At 41.1% G+C, this 22,309-nt stretch overlaps 1 protein-coding gene and 1 long non-coding RNA gene across 2 annotated transcripts; one reads left to right on the top strand and one right to left on the bottom strand.

Moving 5' to 3' along the window:
* Nucleotides 1-1,677: 1,677 nt before the first annotated feature.
* Nucleotides 1,678-8,496, bottom strand: SRSF1 (serine and arginine rich splicing factor 1). Its single transcript, XM_048823784.2, is given in 5 exon segments — nt 1,678-6,421; nt 6,423-6,497; nt 6,747-6,919; nt 7,278-7,462; nt 8,163-8,496. Coding segments are annotated over 5 exon segments (750 nt in total). The 5' UTR covers nt 8,357-8,496; the 3' UTR covers nt 1,678-6,298.
* Nucleotides 8,497-8,603: 107 nt separating this feature from the next.
* LOC125623842 (uncharacterized) lies at nt 8,604-13,848 on the top strand. Its single transcript, XR_007353142.2, has 2 exons — nt 8,604-8,722; nt 10,461-13,848. It is a non-coding gene; the product is annotated as an uncharacterized LOC125623842 (long non-coding RNA).
* Nucleotides 13,849-22,309: the final 8,461 nt, after the last annotated feature.

Below are 22,309 nucleotides of genomic sequence, written 5' to 3'. Positions count from 1 at the left end.
TTGTCAATTTTAAACAAATTATATTTTAAATTGAAGTTAATTTAGGTTGCGAGTTAACTGGAATGAACATAAGTATGTTTGGTTGGAAGTGTATATTTTCTATTTTCATTGTGTTAGTTAAAACGTAAAGCTACGAAACCAAAGACTGTTTTAATTACACTACTCAATTTAGATAATATGACTAGGGATGTTCTGCACTGAATACAGTGGACACTACAAGTATCAAATCTATCTATGACTTATCCACAAAGTAGTTTGTGAGTGACAAGTCTAAACAAGCTATTACCAAGCAAGATTCAGGGATACATTAAAGTAATTTGGCATTTTCCCCAAAAGATTCAAAACCAATAATCATATCAGCAATATTAGTGAAGAACCATTTAGTTTCAGATTTATTAGAGGGTGGATAAATTTGATCAAGACAAAAACCTATGGAACAGGGAAATAACTAAGTTGGGGCAAGTAGGGGGCATGAAATATGTACCACCACTTAACTCTGCACTGAGATGTAAATTAAATTGCAGGAAGTCAGACAATTGAGGAATGCAGATTTGAAGGGGGTGGGGGAAATTAATTGATGAAGCATCCATGATTAAGTCTCTTCTGAAACTCAAAGACTTTTATGTTCCTAGTGGCAACCAACACTTGGATGTTCTACTACAAGAAATGCAATCAACCAAAATTGTATCAGTGAGCAAAAATACTACAGAATACAAACAGCATGTAAAAGGATAGGGATCCATTCTCAGTCATGTTGCTTTTCTAGTTACACACATCAGAAAAGAGAACCAATATTTTATTAATCATTTTAAAATGAAGTCTAATCTTATCAGTTCATTTGGCAAGTCCACCCAGAAGTTTTATTTCAACCAGGATGAAAAACTTTCAAGTGTGATCTCACCATGTCAGACAAAAGAGACCCGTAAGTAGTTTGCATTGAATGGCATGAATGCTTTTAGATAGGCTCACTTGCCAATTTTTGTGGAATCAACATTTTTCCCCCCTCCAGAAGGGCTTTCCAGAGGAAATTCTGACTTTTAGAAAAACACTCGAAGAATTTTAAATGGGAAATATTGTCATGGTGCCGCATGCCTCCATTCTCCTTTATGGGTCAGGTTCCCCACCACACAGGCTACAACTCTGTTGATACACCTCAGGCAGGGATTCTCATGATGCACCACTGTGATTCAGCATGAGATGCAGCCATGGTGCAACACTGGAGATGATGTCTGGCTAGAAAGTGCCCAGCTCAGAGAAGACCGAGGACATTAGGCACCTGAACTACAAATCCACGAGGCACTGTAGCTGAAATGTTCGGTTTCAAACTGAAATGAGGAAGTTTTTTGTGAAAGATTTATAAAGTTCTCAGTGTTAAATTTTTCACCAAAGAAGCTGATTTTTTCCTGTCTGGTATTGGAGGATGGGGGTGGGAGGAAGAGGAATGACTCCACATTTTCCAACCAGCAGTGGTAGAGTCCATATTGCAGTAGCATCAACCCCAGTTTTTAAAAAAGGGCAGATTTCCATATAACACTTTTCCTTGCTCTAAGAGTTTAAACCCTTCTCTAATTGTAGGTCAGTAAGCCACTGTAGTCCATTAGTTGTGTATTTTGGCTAAAAGAATTGTAGAAGAGATTGGAAAACATCCTTTTTGAAATATTGAAAGAAAAGAGTATGTTGCATTATAACAATTTTATTTCAGGATCTCAAAGTGCTTTACAACAATCAGTGCCTCAACACTGTAGTGAGGTACATATTGTCTCCATGTTACAAAGAAAATGGAAATTAGAATGATTTGCCCACTACCACATAGGAAACTTATGGAAGACACAGGAATAGGGAACACCAGTTGCCATGTCCTGTACCCAATCCATTGAATCATCTTTCTTCAGCAGTCAGCAGAAAAGAAAGAAACATCTTCAGAATTATTCCATTTCTTTCTATTTAAGTTTATATATGAAAAAATAGATGCTGCTGTTCTGTTTAAACTAGGAGAGGTTAACATCCTCCAGCCTTTTAGAAGTACGCTGTTGAGCGATTCTTCAAGGAAAGTATTGTCTGCTTCACATGGACCTAAAAAAGCCCATGGCAATATTTTTTTAAAGCGCAGGTGTTTATATTAAGCCAACAGGCCAATAAGTCCTCCTCCTCCTCCTGGCATAGAGGGTGCCAGTACACATCTGCCCTCCATTCCATGGTGGTTGTCTTTCACTAGGGCTAAGTGTACTTTGATTGCAAACCACTTTGAGATAACCCTGGAAGCAAATGATTTTCAAGTATTTAACATCTATAGCTTAATTGCACATGAAGCAGTTTAAAATATGGGTTTCCGGTATGTACTGTAAAACTCACTGTATATTTATTCAGACATATTGCTTACCTGTCAAATTTTCAGACTGCTGGGAAGTGCAAGTCAGGTCACTTTCAACTTCTTGGCAGATTTCTTTTTTAAAATAGCCCTTTAAAAATGTCAGCTTCCCTATCAGGATTAACCTCATGCCATTCTCTAGCACAAAGCTCTGCCAAAGGACAATGGGCTGTACTGTCACACATCATGACAGCATTCCTGGGCTGCCATCATTCCGTACTTCCACTAGTAAGCATCCCCGCTCCCCCAACTTCCTTTAGAAGTATATGAAAATTACTTGTAATGTTGCTCTCTCTTGCACCCCAATATAGGACTACTATATAAAGTTTTTAAACCCCAATTGTGATATGCTTTCTACTTGAATTTATATCCCCCTCCCACATGGATGCTTTTACTCATTGTCATCTGAGAAGCTCTACAACAGTATCTATAAGCAAGTAGAAATTCCAGTCTCATTTATGCAATATAGATTGTGCCACATTTGTGAAGCACACACATTACACTTTACAAAGTAACGTCATTGATGCCAGTAATTTCATATTAGAACAGTGCCCACAAGTCTATTTAATGGAATACAAATCTAGATTCTCACCTTGAAATGCAATGTACTTGTCATCTTGATCACTCCAGTCTGGATGCTAGCCCTCCCTGCCATCCGGAAACAACCTACAACCACCTCTGAAGGGAATCAAATCTTAACATATATTTACACCATTAGTCTGTTTAAAATTAATAGTATGACAGCTCTCCTGTCAGTGTTGGTTATGAAACCCATCTGTGCAAGGGTTATAAATCAGACTAGGTAAATCTATTTTGGCATCCTATTTAACCTTAATCCTGTAAGCATTCTGATCTTTACTCAGTGATTACATCTTACATATTGCACCCCTGCTCTTGCTTACTCTCAGCACTCCATTTCACAATGGCTTTTATATAGTGATTTTATTGATAGTGTATGGTGTATTTATATTTAAATTTAAGTAATAGCACGTTTTAAAAGGAGATAAATTTGGCTGCGAACTAGTTCTGATGATGCATGGCTATATGTTTTATAGGCATTTAGAAAAGTTTAATGTCACATTCGGATAAACCAAAGAGTGTGTTCTACAATGACACACCGTGGGAATTAAAAGGACTTAGCCTGGAGCTAAATAACAGACCCACGCGTCGTTACTCAACAGCCTACAATACAATCATGGTTTAATTACAAGTTTAACCCTCTCGGGATTTCTTCTTCACAACCTATAATATTTAATCTTCACACATATTAATTATATATGAAGTCCAGTTGAATTTTTGTAATTCCCCAATTATCTAAACTACTTAGCATTTTATTTTAACAGTCTGAAGCATATTTTAGTCCTTCCTACCATATAGTTATTTACTTTCATCAGGATTACAACCAAGCTCGCTCTTTATAGCATGGTCCCCTAAAAAAGTCTGTCTACATCTTTTGTCTTTAAAAAGTTGTTGCTAAGAAGTTTTGTTAACTTGGCTAAAACTTGTGCTTTTTTCCTGTATACCCTCAATAACTAATCTATGTCCATTTTGCGAGATATTGATGCTTTAGAGGCAATAAACTATCAGATTACAATAGCAAGAACAGATACAACAGTTTATAACATTAAAAATCTTACCATACCATTCCAACCTTGGTTGTCTTCATTTTAAAAGAAAAAAATTTCAGTGAGCTTGATCAGTTAAGAGTGACTGATCAAAACATTTTCTATAAAATGTGCGTCACAGTATTCTCTTCAAATTAAGAAATCCTCTATATAATCCTAAAAGTTAAAAAGAAGCGACCTGCTTAAAACCTCAACTATTAACATTAAGAGTTGGTGTGAAAAAATGGACCTTTATGGAACTCAAAATAAAAGCCCCTTTGTCTGAATACTGTTAAGTGTAACCTTTAGTCTTATTGTAGTTCATTGTGGCAGGACTTTGATGACTACCTTAAGATTCTTACATTTGACAAATGAGAACAACCATGCAATTTTTTTTTAAAATTTTATTTGTCAAAGAAAAAAAAGGCAGTAAGCCAATTGAAAACCTACTTAATCTTTAACTCCAATTTATCTTTAAATTTAGAGAAATGACTGATTTTTTTTTTTAAACAAACCCCCCTTTTCCCCTTTAATGTTTACCATCTACTCGTGCTGAATCCTTCCAAGGAGATTGCTCCAGCGTACCTCTCCAGGTCCTCGCTTTGCTCCTTTTACCAAAAAAAAAAAAGAAAAAAAAATGGAAAAAAAAAAAATCCATCGTGCATCTTAAGGGCTCCAATCGTCAAAAATAGGAAAAAAAATCTTTGGAATAGCCAATTGAGTTGAATAAAAAAATCCACACGAATGCGGTTTGGTTGGGGCAGGAATCCACTCCTATGTTCCTGGTAATTTGATCCCGCTCCATGAATCCTTGTAATTCAGCCTCCCTATCCTATCCACATTATGATTTGAATCCAATGATCCAGCTCCAAGGATTGGGATCCAGTGAGCCCTCTCCAATCCAAACCTTTATAACCAGCAAAACCAAAAAAGAGGAGGCAAAAAGTTAGATACTGTAATGAAAAAATAGGATTCTGGGGAATGATTAGTTATGTTTGCCATCAATTAATAAGAGATGTACATTAATAACTATCAATTCCCCAAAACAAACTTTTGAATGGTGATGCTCAGATAAATTTTAGGAATATTAATTATTTGGAGAAAACATTGTAATATTTACATATGTCAACTGATAAGGCCAACATAGTCACTGCTTGTAAGGTGTATTACAGGTTTTGTGGTTGCAAAAATTTTTTTTGATATTGGAAAAGTTTATCACTAAAGCCATCCACTTACTATATGTCTAAACTAAAGCTAGTATTCCCATCTGGAAGGTAACAAAATTAACTAACTGAAGTTTTCAAACATATTAGTGAGTCAACTGTGAATTAGTCTGAAGGGGAAGGGTTGAGATTTAAGGAATTATTCCCAGCCAAGTTTTCTATATTTTGTTTTCATTCTGATACTTAAAAAAATGTAATAGCAACGCTGTATCAGTCACACAGAGGACATGCAGATTTTAGCAGTATTGATATTATACTCTATCTGGTTTCAAGATTCCCTACATCTACAAATGTACCAGCACTACGTCATATTAACATTTGTAACTGAATGCAGCATGACAAACTGAACCAGTATACTCCACCCTCCCTGATTTTTTTTTTTTAAACTAGAATGGAATAGAGATACAAAAGCAAGTAATTTAGCCACAATTGCCAACATGGTTTTAAAGAAAAGAGCAATTGTAGTCTACAGTAACTAAAACATGCCTGTAAAAGTTACCAGATAAGGCGTATGTATATACTTATTTAACCATGGTATAAGGTCAATACTGCCAATTTCATCTGTGACAATAGCACTTGGAGTCATACCATTGCCTCCATTATTGATCTGATCCTCCTCAATCCTCCTTTTGACAATCCTAAAATGATTGACATGTGCTCCACAATCCTTTAATCCAAAGCATTCTTAATCCATCTCTTCAGATATGTCTACAGAAAGACACATGAAAAGGCAAGATAAAATATAAGATCCCCCAGAAGAAACAAGTTAACCACAAACATCCCAACATCCCCAGCTCGTATAAACCATAGCTGAACACTGAGACATTTACACAGCAATACCACAGTCTGCAAAGTGTGGGTAGTTAACTTTAACTAAATTTAAACAATCCTGGCTATAACATCAATTAAAATACAATTTACCAAAGACATGAGGGGAATGTTGATGTTAAGGAGCAAATACTCACTAGGGATATTACACAAGAATGCAATTCAACACTTCAGCCAATTTGAATAAAACAGTTTGAATTAAAAAATTAAAGACTGTACTGAGTAAAGGAAAACTGTGTACAACATGGGGTTCTACAAAAAGAGAGCATCACTAATCATTTATGTACGAGAACGGGATCTGCTGTGACGGGGAGAGTAGCGTGGAGATCCTCTGCTTCTTCTTGGGGAATAACTGCGGCTTCTGCTGTTGCTTCGACTACGGCTTCTGCTACGACTACGGCTGCGTGACCGAGATCTTCCATAGCTTGGACTTCTTGGGCCATCAACTTTAACACGGATGTAGGCAGTTTCTCCCTATTAAATAGACAGAACTTTCGATTGAAAGGTCTAAGATTTTTAGCTATCTTTTCAGGCATGCTGATACACTGATTACATTGATATAAAAACACAGAGATAGATCTCAAAACTCTAAATGAGAATCTTATTGTAAAAGACTCAGCTACCTGCATGTTAGTATAGTAGAGACTTCATGTCCTTACCTTCAAATCCTATTGTTAAGCCCTGTGTATCCAATTCTGGCCCCCCAAAAAGCATGAAACCTACCTCATGAGATCTAAATTTAGTGTTATCCAGTTTTCGCACTGCGTAGGTCATATCTTCTTTCCGTACAAACTCCACGACACCAGTTCCATCTCGGAAAACATCAGCATAACATACATCACCTGCTTCACGCATGTGATCCTTTAAATCCTGCCAACTTCCACTTGGAGGCAGTCCTGAACAAAAAGCAGATTACAGATTACTTCAAATACAAACTTTTATTATTTACTTTCCATTTACAATGCATCACCTCCCACTGCCAGGTAAAGGAATTGACTACTGTAGTTGAGAGAATGTCTTCCAGCAGGAACCCATATAATATGCACCCTATACAAAAATGTTACTATTATGCTCCTTAGAGGCTGCATAGCACAATGCTAAACAAATAATTACACACAATACCAAAATACAATATAGCTAATTGACAAGTGTAGCATCCTTTGCCATTAAGGAATGACTGTTAACATGCCACATCTGAACTGATAAGAATCGATCTCATAATCCTGAGCAAACCAAGAGTATTAAGCAACTTACCGGAAACTATCACTCGATACTCAGATCGCCGGGACGGGGGGCCATACCTGCCCCTGGGGGCCCCACCACCTCCACCTCCGCCACCTCCTCTGCCCGTGCCTCTGCCGCTTCGGGGAAACTCCACCCTCAGACGATATCCATCATAATCGTACCCATCCCTTCCGTACACCGCGTCCTCCGCATCCCTGCAAGAGAAGGGTGAGTGAGCAGAGGCCCAGCCACACCGCACTGCAGAGGCACAGGCCGGACAACGCACCTCCTCCCTCCCTTTGTTCCCTTGCAGCCATTTTCCCGCCCTAACCAGCAGGCTGACCATGTAGCCCCGCCCCGAACAGCTGAGGCTGAGCCCCAGCTCACCTCGTCCCCCTCTGCGATAAGCTGCTGCAGCATGGCCGAGGCAGACAGTCACCTGAGGGGAGAGCACGGCAAAGTGAAGGCCGGGCGGTGCCCACCGAGGGCGCTGGAGAAAGGTCTAGGCAGAGATGGGGAGGAGGATCTGACCCCGGGCCCTCCAGCAGGAGCGCTGTCTGTATGGCATGACCCTGGGGCTGGGGAGTGGTGCCCCCAGGACGGAGCGGGATGCAGCGGGGTTTTGGCAGGCCAGTGTGTCCCCGTCCCCCACCAGGAGGAGGGGAGGATGTAGCGGTGTCTCGACAGGGAAGCAGCTCCCCCCACCCCCACCGGGGAGGAGACGTAGCGATATCTCGGCAACGAAGCGGTTCCCCGACGGGAAGCCTGGAACTCAGAGCGGCCCCTGAGGACTCCTCGATCTGCCCGCCATGGAGGAGGCGAGGTACCCCGGCTCGGGAAACGGCCCCGCTCCCGGAGGCAAGCACCGCGGAGGTGGCGGCGGGTCTCACTGGGAGTCCTCGGGCGAGGCCTCACCTGGGGTCCTCGAACTCCACGAAGGCGAAGGGCGGCCCGCCGCGGCGGTTCTTGAGGTCGATGTCGCGGATGGCCCCGTACTTGTAGAACACGTCCTCGATGTCCTTGGTGCGGATGTCGGGCGGCAGGTTCCCCACGTAGATGCGGCAGTCGTTGTTACCGGCTGGGCCGCGGATCACGCCCCCTCCGGACATGGCAGGGTCGGCAATGGCTGCGGCGGTGACGAGCCGAAGCTGGGACAGTAAACGGGTAAGTAAGCGGCGGGAACGGGCCGGACGCTCAGGAGCAGCTACACACGCCGCCTCCCTACAACCGCTTCAAAATGGCGACTGCCGCTTCCCTCGCGCGGCCCCACAGGCGCAAGGATTCTAGCACGGCCCACGCAGCGCTTGCCCCCCCCCGACTCGCAACACTCAGCGTTCAATGGTACACAGGGGGGGCCGTTCCACCTCCAAGGCGCATGCGCCGCTGAAGAAAAGGAGTCCGCCCCTTAGCAGCCGCAGTTTGGAAGCCCCACTAATTCCAGCCGCGCAGTCCTCGGCCTCGAGAAGCCACCCCGGGTAATGACTCTTATAACCTAGGAATAAACGTTCACCGCGCTCGCAAAAGTTCCCTTCAGTCGCTGCAGGCCTGGGGCCCTCAGACATCCGGTGAGGAGTCCACACAAAGAAGATCCGGCCCGGGTAGAGAGGAGGGGTATATCCCACCATGCACCGCGCGGGGGGGAGCTTGGCGCCAAGGAGAGGCGTTATATCCCACAATGCAGTGGGGTAGGCCTCAGGCGGGTGCTAGACTAGGGCGTGGGCCTGAGGCCCTGCAGGCGTCTCCTATGGTGTGTACGGAGCGCTGGGCGGGTGCCGGCTTTGGCTTTGTGGGTAGCTTCCAGCTCTAGGCGAAGGGGGCAGAAGGTCTGGAGCCCAGTCAGCAGCAGGGCTTGTTGGGGGTTACCTCTCTCATTGCTCCAGCAGCAGAGCTGCCCCAAAGGGGTCTCTGGGAAGGGTGAGGTGGGCCTGTTCCCTGAGCATTCTGATTCTGGGGCTTATGAGGGGGAAGTTCAGCTGCCCCAGTGGACCAGCGACTCTTCAAACTGCTAGCCAGCATCACTGTCCTTTGTTATTCATTTTATGGTAGTGCCTTGAGATGCAAGCGCAGGGCTGGTCTGGGCTAGTCATTGCACAGGTCGGTGCATACTAAGGCCCTGTCTACACTAGGGAATTTACAGTGGCACTCACTATAAACTCCTGCTGTAACCCTCCTCTCTACCTGAGCTGGATGTGTGACAGCCCCAGGCCTGAAGTGGCTGAAGAGAACTTTTTCTAGTGCTGCTGTAAGATTGTGTGTGTAGCTGTTCTGTGCTGATGGGAGAGAGCTCTCCTGTTGACCTAAAACCATATTAGTGAGCAGCAGTAGCTATGTTGGCAGGAGCTCTCCCCCTGACATAGCGCTATACACGCTACCGCTTGTGCTGGCGAAACTTGTCACTCAGTGGTGTATTTTTTAACTTGGTGTTAGGGAATAGCCAGCAGGGCAACTGCCTGGGGCCACAAGCCACAGAGGTTCCCATGAAGCAAAGTTCCTCGGGCTTCCGCATTAGCCTTGCATGGTGGGGCTTGGGCTTCAGTTTTCTGCCCTGGGCCCCCATGAGTCTAATGTTTATTTTGGAGGACCCCCTGAAACCTGCTTGTAGCCCCCCAGAGGGCTCTGAACCCCTGGTTCAGAACCTCTGATCTAGGCCATCTCTGACAAGTGTTTGTCTAACCTGCTTTTAAAAATCTCCAATGATGGAGATTCCACATCCTGCCTAGGCAATTTATTCCAGTACTTAACTATCCTGACAGGAAGTTTTTCTTAATGTCCAACCTAAACCGCCCTTGCTATAATTTAAGCCCATTGCTTCTTGTCCTATCCTCAGAGGTTAATGAGAACAGTTTACCTCCCTCCTCCTTATAACAACTTTTTATACTCTTGGCAGTGCTTGTAATTTGTCCTGCCATTTTTAATTTACATATCACGTATTCATCCTCCGTCCCAGTGTAAGCACTTGATGTTCCTTACGTATTGGTTAGATCACAGTGAGGAAAGATGATGTATCTTTCTTACTTATTTCTAGGTTGACTCATGTCAGTCTTGGGGTTTAGCATTAAGATATCTTAATGTTGTCAAAGATTTAGCTTGTCAATTAATGAAAAATAAATTATATATCTGTATTATGCTAGTGAATTCCTATGCTTGCACTAACCCAGGAACCAATCCCTGCAACAAACCATGTTGCCAATTCTGTCTGCATATCTATTAAAGGGACACCATCGTAGGACCTAACCACATCAGCCACACCATCAGGGCTTGTTCACCTGCACATCTACCAATGTGATATATGTCATCATGTGCCAGCAATGCCCCTCTGCCATGTACATTGGACAGTCTCTACACAAAAGAATAAATGGACACAAATCAGACATCAAGAATTGTAACATTCAAAAACCAGTAGAAGAGCACTTCAGTCTCCCTGGACACTCAATAACAGACTTAAAATAAAAAACTTCAAAAACAGACTTCAGTGAGAAACTGCAGAGCTGGAATTAATTTGCAAACTTGACACCATCAAATTAGGCCTGAATAAAGACTGCGAGTGGCTGGGTCATTACAATTTTTTCCCCCTCTGTTGATACTCGCACATTCTTGTCAACTGTTGTGAATAGGCCACATCCACCATGGTTGAATTGGCCTTGTTAGCACTTCAAAAAGGAATTTCCCCTCAGTTGATATTCACTCCTTCTTGTCCACTGGGAAATGGGTGACATAAGGCAACTCCCATTTTTTCATGTGCTGTGTATTTATACCTGCCTGCTGTATTTTCCATTCCATGCATGTGATGAAGTGGGTTATAGCCCATGAAAGCGTATGCCCAAATAGATGTGTTAGTCTCTAAGGACTCACAAGGACTCCTCGTTTTTTTTATGCTTGCAGTGTTCGACGTGGTAAGTCAGGGCTTGATGTTTTCTTGTTAGGATCACTAGGTACTTTTCATTGTGTGCCCTATTTCTGCATGGAACCTTCAAAATGGGGCACCTAATTCAGTCCCAGCAATTTCTTTTTAAAATATGCATTTAAATACATCATCAATGCAGTGATCAGACATATTTCTCTCCTTGTGTAGTTCTTCCATTCATTTATTCAGAGTGAGCCATATGTGCTATAATATGGTTCTTTGTAGATTTCACTTTGTGGTGCATAGCAAGAGAACAACATAAGGAAGCAGGGGGATAGGAAGGGGAAGATGAAATCACTGCCATGCATGATTTGAGAATACAAGCAACATAAGACAAAAAAAGAAACATAGACAAAAGAAACAAAAATACTGAAAGGAAATAGATTGGAAAGAAGCAAGAAAAGAAAGGAGTCCAGTGACTTTTAGGTTATAGGATTGTGTTTTGCGTATGCAGGTTGTTTCCTACATCTTAGTGTATTTTTCTGGTACATATCACCGCCATACATGTTGGCAAGAGGGTAGAATGTCGTTATTCTGGGGACTTCAGTTAAACTGCTGTTTACTACTGTAATTAGATCAATGGAACATGTAATTTTTAAAATCACATGCTATTTTAGCAGACACTTGCTTCTCTGATGTTTAAGCCTAGACAGGAATACATGTGTTTTCCAAAGGTAGCGGGTAAAATTTACAAAAAGGCCTGAATGACTTACAGAATCATAGGACTGGAAGGGACCTCAAGAGGTCATCTAGTCCAGTCCCCTGCACTCATGTCAGGACTAAGTATCTAGACCATCCCTGACAGGTGTTAGTTTAACCTGCTCTTAAAAATCTCCAGTGATGGAGATTCCACAACCTCCTTAGGCAATTTATTCCAGTGCTTAACCACCCTGGCAGTTAGGAAGTTTTTCATAATGTTCAGCCTCACCTCACCTTGCTGCAATTTAAGCTCATTGCTTCTTGTCCTATCCTCAGAGGTTAAGAAGAACAATTTTTCCCCCTCCTCCTTATAACAACCTTTTATGTACTTGAAAACTATTATTGTGTCTCCTCTCAGTCTTCTCTTTTCTAGGCTAAACAAACCCAATTTTTTTCAATCTTCCTTCATAGGTCATGTTTTCTAGACCTTTAATAATTTTTGTTCACTTTTTTTTCCAGGAGTGTTACACTGTTGACTCATATTTAGCTTGTGGTCCACTATGATCCCCAGATCCCTTTCCGCAGTACTCCTTCCTAGGCAGTCATTTCCCATTTTGTATGTGTGCAACCGATTGTTCCTTCCTAAGTGGAGTACTTTGCACTTGTACTTGTTGAATTTCATCCTATTTACTTCAGACCATTTCTCCAGTTTGTCCAGATCGTTTTGAATTATAATCCTATTCTCCAAAGCACTTACAACCCCTCCCAGGTTGGTATCGTCCACAAACTTTTAAAGTGTATTCTCTATGCCATTATCTAAATCATTGATGAAGACATTGATCAGAACCGGACCCAGAACTGATCTCTGCGGTTCCTCACTCGTTATGCCCTTCCAGCATGACTGAACCACAGATAACTATTCTCAGGGAATGGTTTTCCAACCACTTATGCATCCTCCTTATAGTAGTTCCATCTAGGATGCATTTCCGTAGTTTTTTTGTTTATGCTCAAGTCCCATTTTCAAAAGTAAGGTAGGCACTTAGGCTGTAATCTACAGAAGTATTTAGCTCCTTACTTGATTTCTGGGTCTCAGCACCTCTAGTCAGTGGGACATAGTCTCTGAAGTGGTAAAGTCACTTTTGAAAATGGGACTTTGGCTTGGTCTACAGTCTGTTTGTACTGGTATAACTATTTCAGTTAGGGATGTAATTTTTTACTGAAGTGGTTATATCCGTACAATTCCTTGTGTGGATGCAGGTATATCAGTGTAAAGGTGCCTTATACTGCTATTGCTTATTCCCCTTCCCTTGCCATCTATAATTATACCAATATAACTGCCCCCATGCTGGGGAGGTGGAGGGCTGTACCACTTTATCAAGGTAGAGTTAAAGCGGAACAACTTTTGTGTATAGAGAAGCCCTTAGGCATCTAAGTCACTTAGGTGCTTTTGAAAATGTTGCCTAGCATCTTTAGCAGTGTCCTTTCTTTACTATGCCTCATTTTTTTCATGTGTTAATTAAAAATACATGTTTCTGTAAGAAAACAGCAATCATGATGATTTACCATTAGGAAAATATTTGCAGTGTATTGTCATACCATGCCAATTTGACTATTCTACATTTCTTTCATTTTTCCCTCATGTAGGTTAAAATACAGCAATATGTTTTTCTCTAATGACTTTAAGATTGATGTTACTTCTCTTTTTTGCTATTTTTTTTAAAGTTTGCTACTAATCACTGAAAGGAGTTATATGAAAACTCTTCCTACAGAAGCAGTAGTTTGTCTAAGTATATGATCATTTCCATTTTAATATTTTTATGATTTAATAATTCTAGTGACATCAAAATATAAACTAGTGAGGCAGCAAGAATAGTGTCACACTTCAGTTCTGGGAACTAGTAAAGTCTTGGGTACAAATCAAGGGCTTGTCTACTTTAGAAAGTTACACTAATTTAGCTTGAATTGATGTAAACCAATATATTTAAACTGGTGCAAAGGGCAATGTGGAAACTCTCATTTTGGTACAATAGTGGTTCATTAAAGATAGCGTGCATCATCTGAACCGAGTGGTTGTTGAGTAAATGCATTTTTTAAAATGCAGGTATAATATTCACAGCTGATTAATTATGTCAGATTACTAGAAATATTTTCTATATTTTAAGTTTAAAACATGATACTCTCTTTCCTAGCACAGATAAGTCCCACATCATTTGCCTGGAAATCAGACTTTATTATCAAAAGCTTGTTGATTTGCTCTATAAGGCATCATCAAAAATTGTGAATCTGCTTGATTTGGTAAGACATTATCACTTAATTTTGTCCTCTTTCTTTTATGTGTTGTTAATCCTTAGAACTATGTTAAAAGACTGACTTAATTACCTTTATGAAGTGTCTCTTTATTGAAATATTTGAATGTGTGAATGTTTTCTTTCTTTTTACACTTCTAAATCTTGGTAAGTGTTATCAACAGATACTTTAAATACAAACGGAAATGCTGTAGAATATTTGTTTACCAAGTGAGAATCTCTTTTGGGTTTCTGGTAAAACACACATAGAGAGTCATTAAAGATAATAACTTTGTAGAAAATAAATTACCGGAAACGGAATGACAAGCACAATGTTATCTACAGCAATCCCCTAATGTAGCAATAAGAATCACAGTTGTAGAATGAGAGGTTTTGCTTTTGAGAATGAGGGTGATATAATGCAAGGCCTTCGTATTTAAAATATTGAACAGCAAAACCAATATTAACCATACAAACCAATGTTGGAAATGTCTGAAGGTACCTCACCTGAGCAACATTGAAAGGTGTTGGAGTAAAATTTGTCCTAAATGCTCCATTGGCTGCTTCTGGCCCTCCCAAGTACAGCAAGAAAAATAGGTAAGTCTTTGGTTAGCCCTTTGTTTAGCAGTTCCCTATGCCCCCAATTGCCCCCCCCCAGTTTCAAATGTCTTCCCTGTTTTGCATGATGCACTCCTGACCTTTCCAAGCACTTTCTGAATTCTCTTAGCTCAAGGGTGGGCAATAATTTTTGCAGTGGGGGGCCACCCACGAATTTTGGTAAGTTGTCACGGGCCGCACATTTCTACTATATTAATGAAATTTTTAAATTCTATCCCTCCACTGCAGTGTCACGTAATAAAATAATTTGTGCAAAAACTGAGGGTGCAGGAGGGGGTGCGGAGTCTGAGAGGGAGTTTGGGTGCAGGAGGGAGCTCCGGGCTGGTGCAGAATCTTGGGGTGCAGGAGAGGGTGAGGGGTGTGGGCTCTGGGAGGGAGTTTGGTGCAGGAGAGGGCTTTGGGCTGGGGCAGGAAATTGGGGTGCAGGAGGGGGTGCAGGGTCTGGGAGGGAGTTTGGGTGCAGGAGGGGGTTTTGACCTGGGCCAGGTGGTTGGGGTGCGGGAGGGGGTGCGAGGTGCAGGCTCTGGCCGGGAGATGCTTACTACAGCTGGCTCCCGGCTGGCGGTGCAGCAGGGCTCAGGCAGGTTGCCTGCATGCCGTGGCCCCACGCCACTCCCGGAAGTGGCTGGCTGCTGGCACGTCTCTGTGTGCCCCTTTGAGGGGAGGGGGGCAGTGGGCCTGCAAGCACTGCCTCTGCAGTTCCCATTGGCCAGTTTCTGGCCAATGGCATTTGTGAGGATGGTGGTGAGGGCGGGGACAGCATGCGGAACCGCTTCCCACCCGCCAGGGGCGTGCAGAGACATGCCAGCACCAGCCAGCCACTTCCGGTAGCAGTGTGGGGCCTGCTTGCCTGAGCGCCCCGCTGCGCTGCCGGACTTTTAGCAGCAAGGACAGAAATATTAGTCATGGCAGGCCGGACAGAGATGTTAGACGGGCTGGCTCCATGGGCCGTATTTTGCCCACCCCTGTCTTAGCTGTTCCTTGACCATCACTGATATAGCAAGAAAAACTGTAAATTATCTATTTTTTTTCTGACTTTTCTGCAGCCCTCTCCTTAGTGTTGATTAGAGCTGGCTGGAAATGTTTTTCCAAAATGTTTTTCATCAGAAGTGTTGATTTGTCAAGACTGAAATATTTTATGGGAAAGGGTCAGTTTCGACTAATTTCTTGATTAAAAACAATTAGGAAAAAAGTTTCAAAATTGTCTAAATATCTGACTGATATCTTTAAAATGAGAAATTCAGGTTTTTTGGTTTGAATTACTTTTTGGTTTGAAATTTTAGCTAAGTGTAGTAAAAAAAATTAACATTGAAATTTAAACAAAATATTTTGAAAATATGTAAACAAACTTTTGATTGACCCAAATTATGTTGTTGGTTTTTTGTATTGTCAGGTTGTGAAAATTTGAGATTTCAACTGATTCAGAATAAGAAATATTTTTGAAATCTTGGCAATTTTCAAAGGAAGGGAAAAACATCTCCCCCCAGATCTAATATTGAAGCTGTGGGAGGGCTGTGCACTAGTAATTCAAGATAAGTTCAGTTATCGTATGTGAAAATGATCAGACTTGGGTTCTGATCCTGCTTTAGTTCTTGCAGTGGTATTTTAAAGAATACACAGTTGGGTCCTGAGTGTGTTTTTTGGTTCTTGCAACTAAATACCATTACTCTTGTTGCTTCTCTGGGCCTTCTTGACCTACTCTGAGTCCCCATTAATGCTGCCTGTTCAAGGTCAAGAAACATAATGGTGATGATTATCCAGTAGCATGAGAGAGAGTCCACTGTCACAAAATTCAATGCAGCTCAAAAACAATTTTCTCTGATGTAAATCCTCTGATTCCGGATTCAATGTTGTATGTATTATTGGACAATTTTCTTGGGGAAAACTAGTTCCCACAATTTGTAACAAAATTGTGGTACTATCTTATTCTCAAAAAGAAAAGGCACCTTAGAGGCACTTGTGGCACCTTAGAGACTAACATTAGTACAAGTACTCCTTTTCTTTTTGCTAATACAGACTAACACGGCTGCTACTCTGAAACCTATCTTATTCTGATACTCTTCCACTGAGAATCAGAGGCTGAGTTGCCTTGGTCAGTGCTCTAAGCAGGAGAGTACAATTTTAAAGTATGGATGGGGAAAAATCCCTTTTTTCCCCTCCATAACTGTGGTCCTGATTTTGCTGCTTCTGTAGGAACTGGATTCTTTTGGCAATTCAGCAGTAACAGTGAAATACGTTGAAGATAGCCTGGGAGCATGAAATGATACTTAAAGTGACATTTTACAGAGCACTCAATTTTAAGCCACTCTTGTTTTTTCTTCCCCTGGTAATGATTTCCACCGTCTCATCTTTATTACTAATTTGCTTCTGTATGGAAAATGTAAAAGTTTATTGTTTAATTTTTGAACGTGACTCATCCTTAATGGATAATCACTGATTGATGTGAAATGTTACAGAATAAAAGTTGTGCTTATATTAGTTCAAAGGAAATATATAAATCTGTGAAAATTATTCTGTCCGCTACTCTGTGAATATACAAAATGGCACTGGGAATGGATATGTTTGGAGAGAGAAATATATCTCATATATATCATTATATATATCATTTTATATCTTAAGAAATTGAATAAATCTCAGTAATTGAAGAAAACTTATAATACAGCATGGTCAGTAATTTGGTGGCAAAGCATGGTAGCAACTTTGTAGAAGGGACACTGGGATCTCAATTGCCTTGTGGCTCTGAAGTATATCGGAAGGGTAACATAGATGAGGGGTTGCCAGCATACTTAATGTCTTGCTTATTTGAGAGTAGAGATGATTTGTTTTTCACAACAATGTTGGTGTGGGTGTTAGTGGAGTCCAGTATTCTTCCACTCTGAGATGTCTGGCGTATGCAAAAAAAGTGAAGATGGCAGTGGTGTTCTCCGGCGGAATAAAATGGTAGCTCTGGAATGACGGGTTGAAAAGGAGCTTGAGGCCAGATTTCTGCCTGGGCCAAGTTTGCTTGACAAAGGGCAGCCTCCAGTTTGAAATTGGCGGAGGGAGAGATGAGGACCAATAGTAAACCTTGGATTTGAGAGAACATAGGGGGATACAAATTATGATGATGGATATGGATGTGAGTACGAGGCTGTATTTTATAATATTGACTCTTGGGAGTTGGGGAGGGTACAAAGGTAAATGAGAATTTGTGCATGAAAGCTTAAAATCACTTTCCAGAAACATTCTTCTAGTAAAACTCATTTTATTTATTTATATTTGTACATAAGTTTAAAAAATGCATATGCACATGCTCTAGGTTCCCTTGTCATGATCTTCTAATACAACAAACTTAATATTCAAACATAACTAACGTGCAGCTTGACTGCTCAAATGTTTGCTGAAAGCAAGTGCAAAAGAGCAACTGCACGTATAAAGAATAAGCAAGATAAGCTTCCTAAGAGAAGGAGAGTGCCAAATTCACTGAGCTATATAGTCTAAATTACTGTATTTAGTACATTGGAACTCTGTGTGCACCTGAGACAGACAAATAGAAGTGAATTCATTAAATAATTTAAACGGATATTTTTATAGAGGAAAATTGATATTTTCTCAGCTCTTAAAACTACAAGTGATTAGCACCTTGAAGATCTTGTGTTTTGTTTTGTTTTGTTGCCTTATCTGAAACACATCTCTGAACAGAACAGAACCGTTTCTAATTATGACATATTGGATCTATATTGCTTACATTTGTGTATTGAATCATATTGCTAGTTAGGCCATCATGTTATTCCCTCATGCCTGAATCCACTAGAGGTATTAAGGAACAAACATTCCAATTTTTGGCTATGTCAGACTATGGCTGTAACCTCATCAAATATAGCAATCCTTGATGGTTTTCCAAACTTAAGTAGGAAATTCAGACCCTTTAAAATGTAGTATAAAAGCCACAAATGAGAGGCAGGATCATAATTAGAAAACAAAAAGACTCAAAAGATTTTGAAAATAATTTTTTTGAGATGTGGGGTTGGAGGATTCATTCAGCGGAGTACACACTATGTGCAAAATGGGTGGCAATGCTAATTGAAGCCTTCTAGCTTGTTGTGATGTCTCAGCACTGTTCTTTGCAGAATTTATAAACACAGCTGGCTCAATGTATAAGTGAGACTGCTTCTCTGAACAGATGCTCTTCAGAAGCTTATTTAATACTGGATGGCTTCTGATTTCATTGCTAGTGTAAGCGGGGGAATAGTCCCGCTCTTGTGGGGAACTTTCCTGTCTTCTGCACTACCCCGGTGAAGTGGGCTAGCGAAAGGATCTGAGTCCTCGCTCCCACTTCCTTTACCCAGTGGCCTCCCTGCCTTTGAGGACTCCCCTTCCACTCTCCTGTCTGGCAGAGTCCTCATAACCCCAACAAGGCTGGGCTCAGGATTCCTGGGGGGCTCAACCCCCAACCCTGCTGTGGTCACCTAGGACAGGGGCCAGGGTGTCCCCACTCCGGGGTGCTCTCTCTGCACTGGGCACTTCTATGACCCACTGACCATTACACACAAGTTAAAGCAAATGCAAGTTATTTAATCAACAATTAATTTTAAAAAGAATAAGGAAAAATGGGAAAGGTTAAAGGAAACACATCAACCCGCTCTGTGGCAGGGAACATCACAAACAGTGTCTCTGGAATGCCTAGACAGTTCACAGTCTGTTCCTTGTAAGTCCCAGGCCAGGTACAAAATTTTGAATGGTGATGCGGACTCCTTTGGAAATCTTAGTCTACAGTGTAATCTTAGACTAAGATTTCCAAAGGGGTCTCATTGCCATTCAAAATTTTTTTGGGGTCCACAAATGAAAAAAGGTCGAAAACCACTGCACTAGCAGAATGTTGTGTTCTGGGGTGGAGACATGGGGTGGGGTGAGAGGAGGGTTGAACTTAGGAAGGAAAAGTTTTACATTTTAAAAATATTTGTTTTCACTGAATTTTATTTCCATGAAAATATTTATATTCATGAAAGATTCTGCAATCTTTCTTCCCACTCTGCATAGCTCACCGCCTCCTGATGTTATTAAATATTGTAACAGCCTGTTTCATTTGTTTTCACTTTGAATCTGAGACTGGTATGTTCCAAGAACCTGACATTTACAAAGAGAAAACGAACGCAAATGTTAGTGAAAATACAGCAGAAGCTCTCTCTTTGTGGTTTCAAGATATAAATAAATGAAAAGTAAAATTTGTATATTTGATTCACTTATTTCTTTAAAAATAACAACCGTCTCATATTTGAGAGACAGATTAGCCAGAAAAGTGACCAAACAACACTGTAAACTGTTCTTTCGCGGTGGAGGGGTTCAGGGATCACAGAACGAGAAGGAAAAAGGAGGAGAATTCCTAGTTCTGTGCAGGGGCTGTCCCTCCCTGTTGTTTCTCTGGGATGCCTTTTCTCTGGTAGGCACCCTGGAGTTTAGATTCAGGATAGCTCAGTGGTTTGAGCATTGGCCTGCTAAACCCAAGGTTGTGAGTTCAATCGTTGAGGGGGCCATTTAGGGATCTGGGGCAAAAATTGGGGATTGGCCCTGCTTTCAGCAGGGGGTTGGACTAGATGACTTCCTGTGGTCCCTTTCAACCCAGATATTCTATGATTCTATGACTTGACTTGGCTGGGGAGGTGAGTGCAGGCAGGGAGGCACAGTCAATGCTGCTTCCAGCTGTGGGAGAAGTGGCTTTAATTATCCTTTGCATGTCTCCTATTCCTGGCCCAGTCCCTGACATTTGTTGTAGCAGACTCAGTGTTCTCAGGTGGACCATGACTCCCAAGATGCTGGTCTTGCAGCTAACTGTGCTCTGATTGTGCCTGATACACTGGGGGTTGACAGAGAGATTTTATGCTGATTCTACACCACCTGGGGAACTCCCCTTTCACGTTGCACCCCCTTTATAGCCTCTTTACAACGTGAAAGAGAAAATTGTGCGGATGATTTTTCTCTGGACAGTGTCTCTTTAATCTTTCTCAGTCATGATAATACTTCTTTTTGGGTTTGTCTTGCAAGGGGTTGGTGTCCCACAACATTTTAAATAAAAAACTACAGTGATATAAATTAAACATGGTGTATGTTAAATTAATTAAAAACTGGCTAACTGATAGGTCTCAAAATGTAACTGTAAATTGGGAATTGTCATCACGTGGGTCTGTTTCCAGTGGTTTCCCGGTGTTTTAACATCTTTATCAATGACCTGGAGGAAAACAAAATCATCTCTGATAAAGTTTGCCGATGAGACGCAAATTGGGGGAGTGGTAAATAAGGAAGAGGACAAGTCACTGATTCAGAGCAATCTAGATTGCTTGCTAAATTGGGTGCAAGCAAACAATATGCATTTTAATATGGGTAAATGTTTACATCTGGCAACAAAGAATGTAGCCCATACTTAGAGGATGGAGGACTCTGTCCTAAGAAGCCGTGACTCTGAAAAAGATTTGGGGGGGAAGGGGGGAGGATAATCAGCTGAACATGATCTCCCAGTGTGATGCCATGGCCAAAAGAGTTAATGCAATCCTGGGATGTATAAACAGGGGAATCTCAGATAGGAGTAGAGAGGTTATTTTACCTCTGTATTTGGGGTTGATGCGACTGCTGCTGGAATCCTGTGTCCAGTTTTGGTGCCTAGAGTTCAAGAAGGATGTTGATAATTTGGAGAGGATTCAGAGAAGAGCCATGAGAATGATTAAAGGATTAGAAAACTTGCCTTATAGTAATAGGAGAATGTTAAGGAGTGCCTTGATTACAGTCTATAAGTACCTATGTGGGGAACAAATATTTAATAATGGGCTCTTCAATCTATCAGAGAAAGGTAGAACACAGTTCATTGGCTGGAAGTTGAAGTTAGACAAACTCAGATGTGAAAGAAGGTAAAAATTGTAACAGTGAAAGTAATTAACCATTGGAACAGTTTACCAGCGTCATGGTGGATTCTCCATCACTGATAATTTTAAAGTAGAGATTGGATATTATTCTAAAAGATCTGCTGTAGGAATTATTTTGGGGGCATTCTATGGCCTATGTTATACAGAAGGTCAGAGGAAAGGGTCACAAAGGTTCCTTCTGTCCTTTGAATCTATGAATATGAATAATATTTGCAGCTAAGTAGAAAATAGAAATCTGTCGTGTACATTAAAGCTACTGGCATTTTAGATATAGATTCAACAGATAGAGACACTGATACATCAGAAAAAAGAATTATACTTACTTTTTAAGCAATTGTAAAATAGACGTAATACAGTGATACCATTAAAAGGTCTGCCACGGTTTCCATTATTAATCATGTTTCATAGGGTTTTACTACCCAGATGTTTCCAACTCCAGTTAGGCACAGAGCAGTGTGCACATAAGAGGCAATTTTTAAAAATAAAAAGCAAACCAAGTCGATTCAGCTGTTTTAAAATTAGTTAATAAAATTTTTAATCTGAGAAATTAGGAATGAAAAAGACCAATTTTGGCATCTACAACTTCCCGCACCTAGAACTGAATAGTTCCCTATGCTACATTTTTAATGCAATAGAATTTTCTTTTTATGATGGGTCTGACTTTTTGGGTACAACAATAGCCCCATCTCCTATAAAAATAAATAAATAGAGGGTGAAAAAAAT

Source organism: Caretta caretta, chromosome 17, assembly GCF_965140235.1.
Source record: "Caretta caretta isolate rCarCar2 chromosome 17, rCarCar1.hap1, whole genome shotgun sequence".
In the NCBI taxonomy this organism is placed as follows: Eukaryota; Metazoa; Chordata; order Testudines; family Cheloniidae; genus Caretta; species Caretta caretta.
The sequence above is the reverse complement of the archived record's forward strand: the minus strand, read 5'-3'. Positions and strand labels throughout refer to the sequence as shown.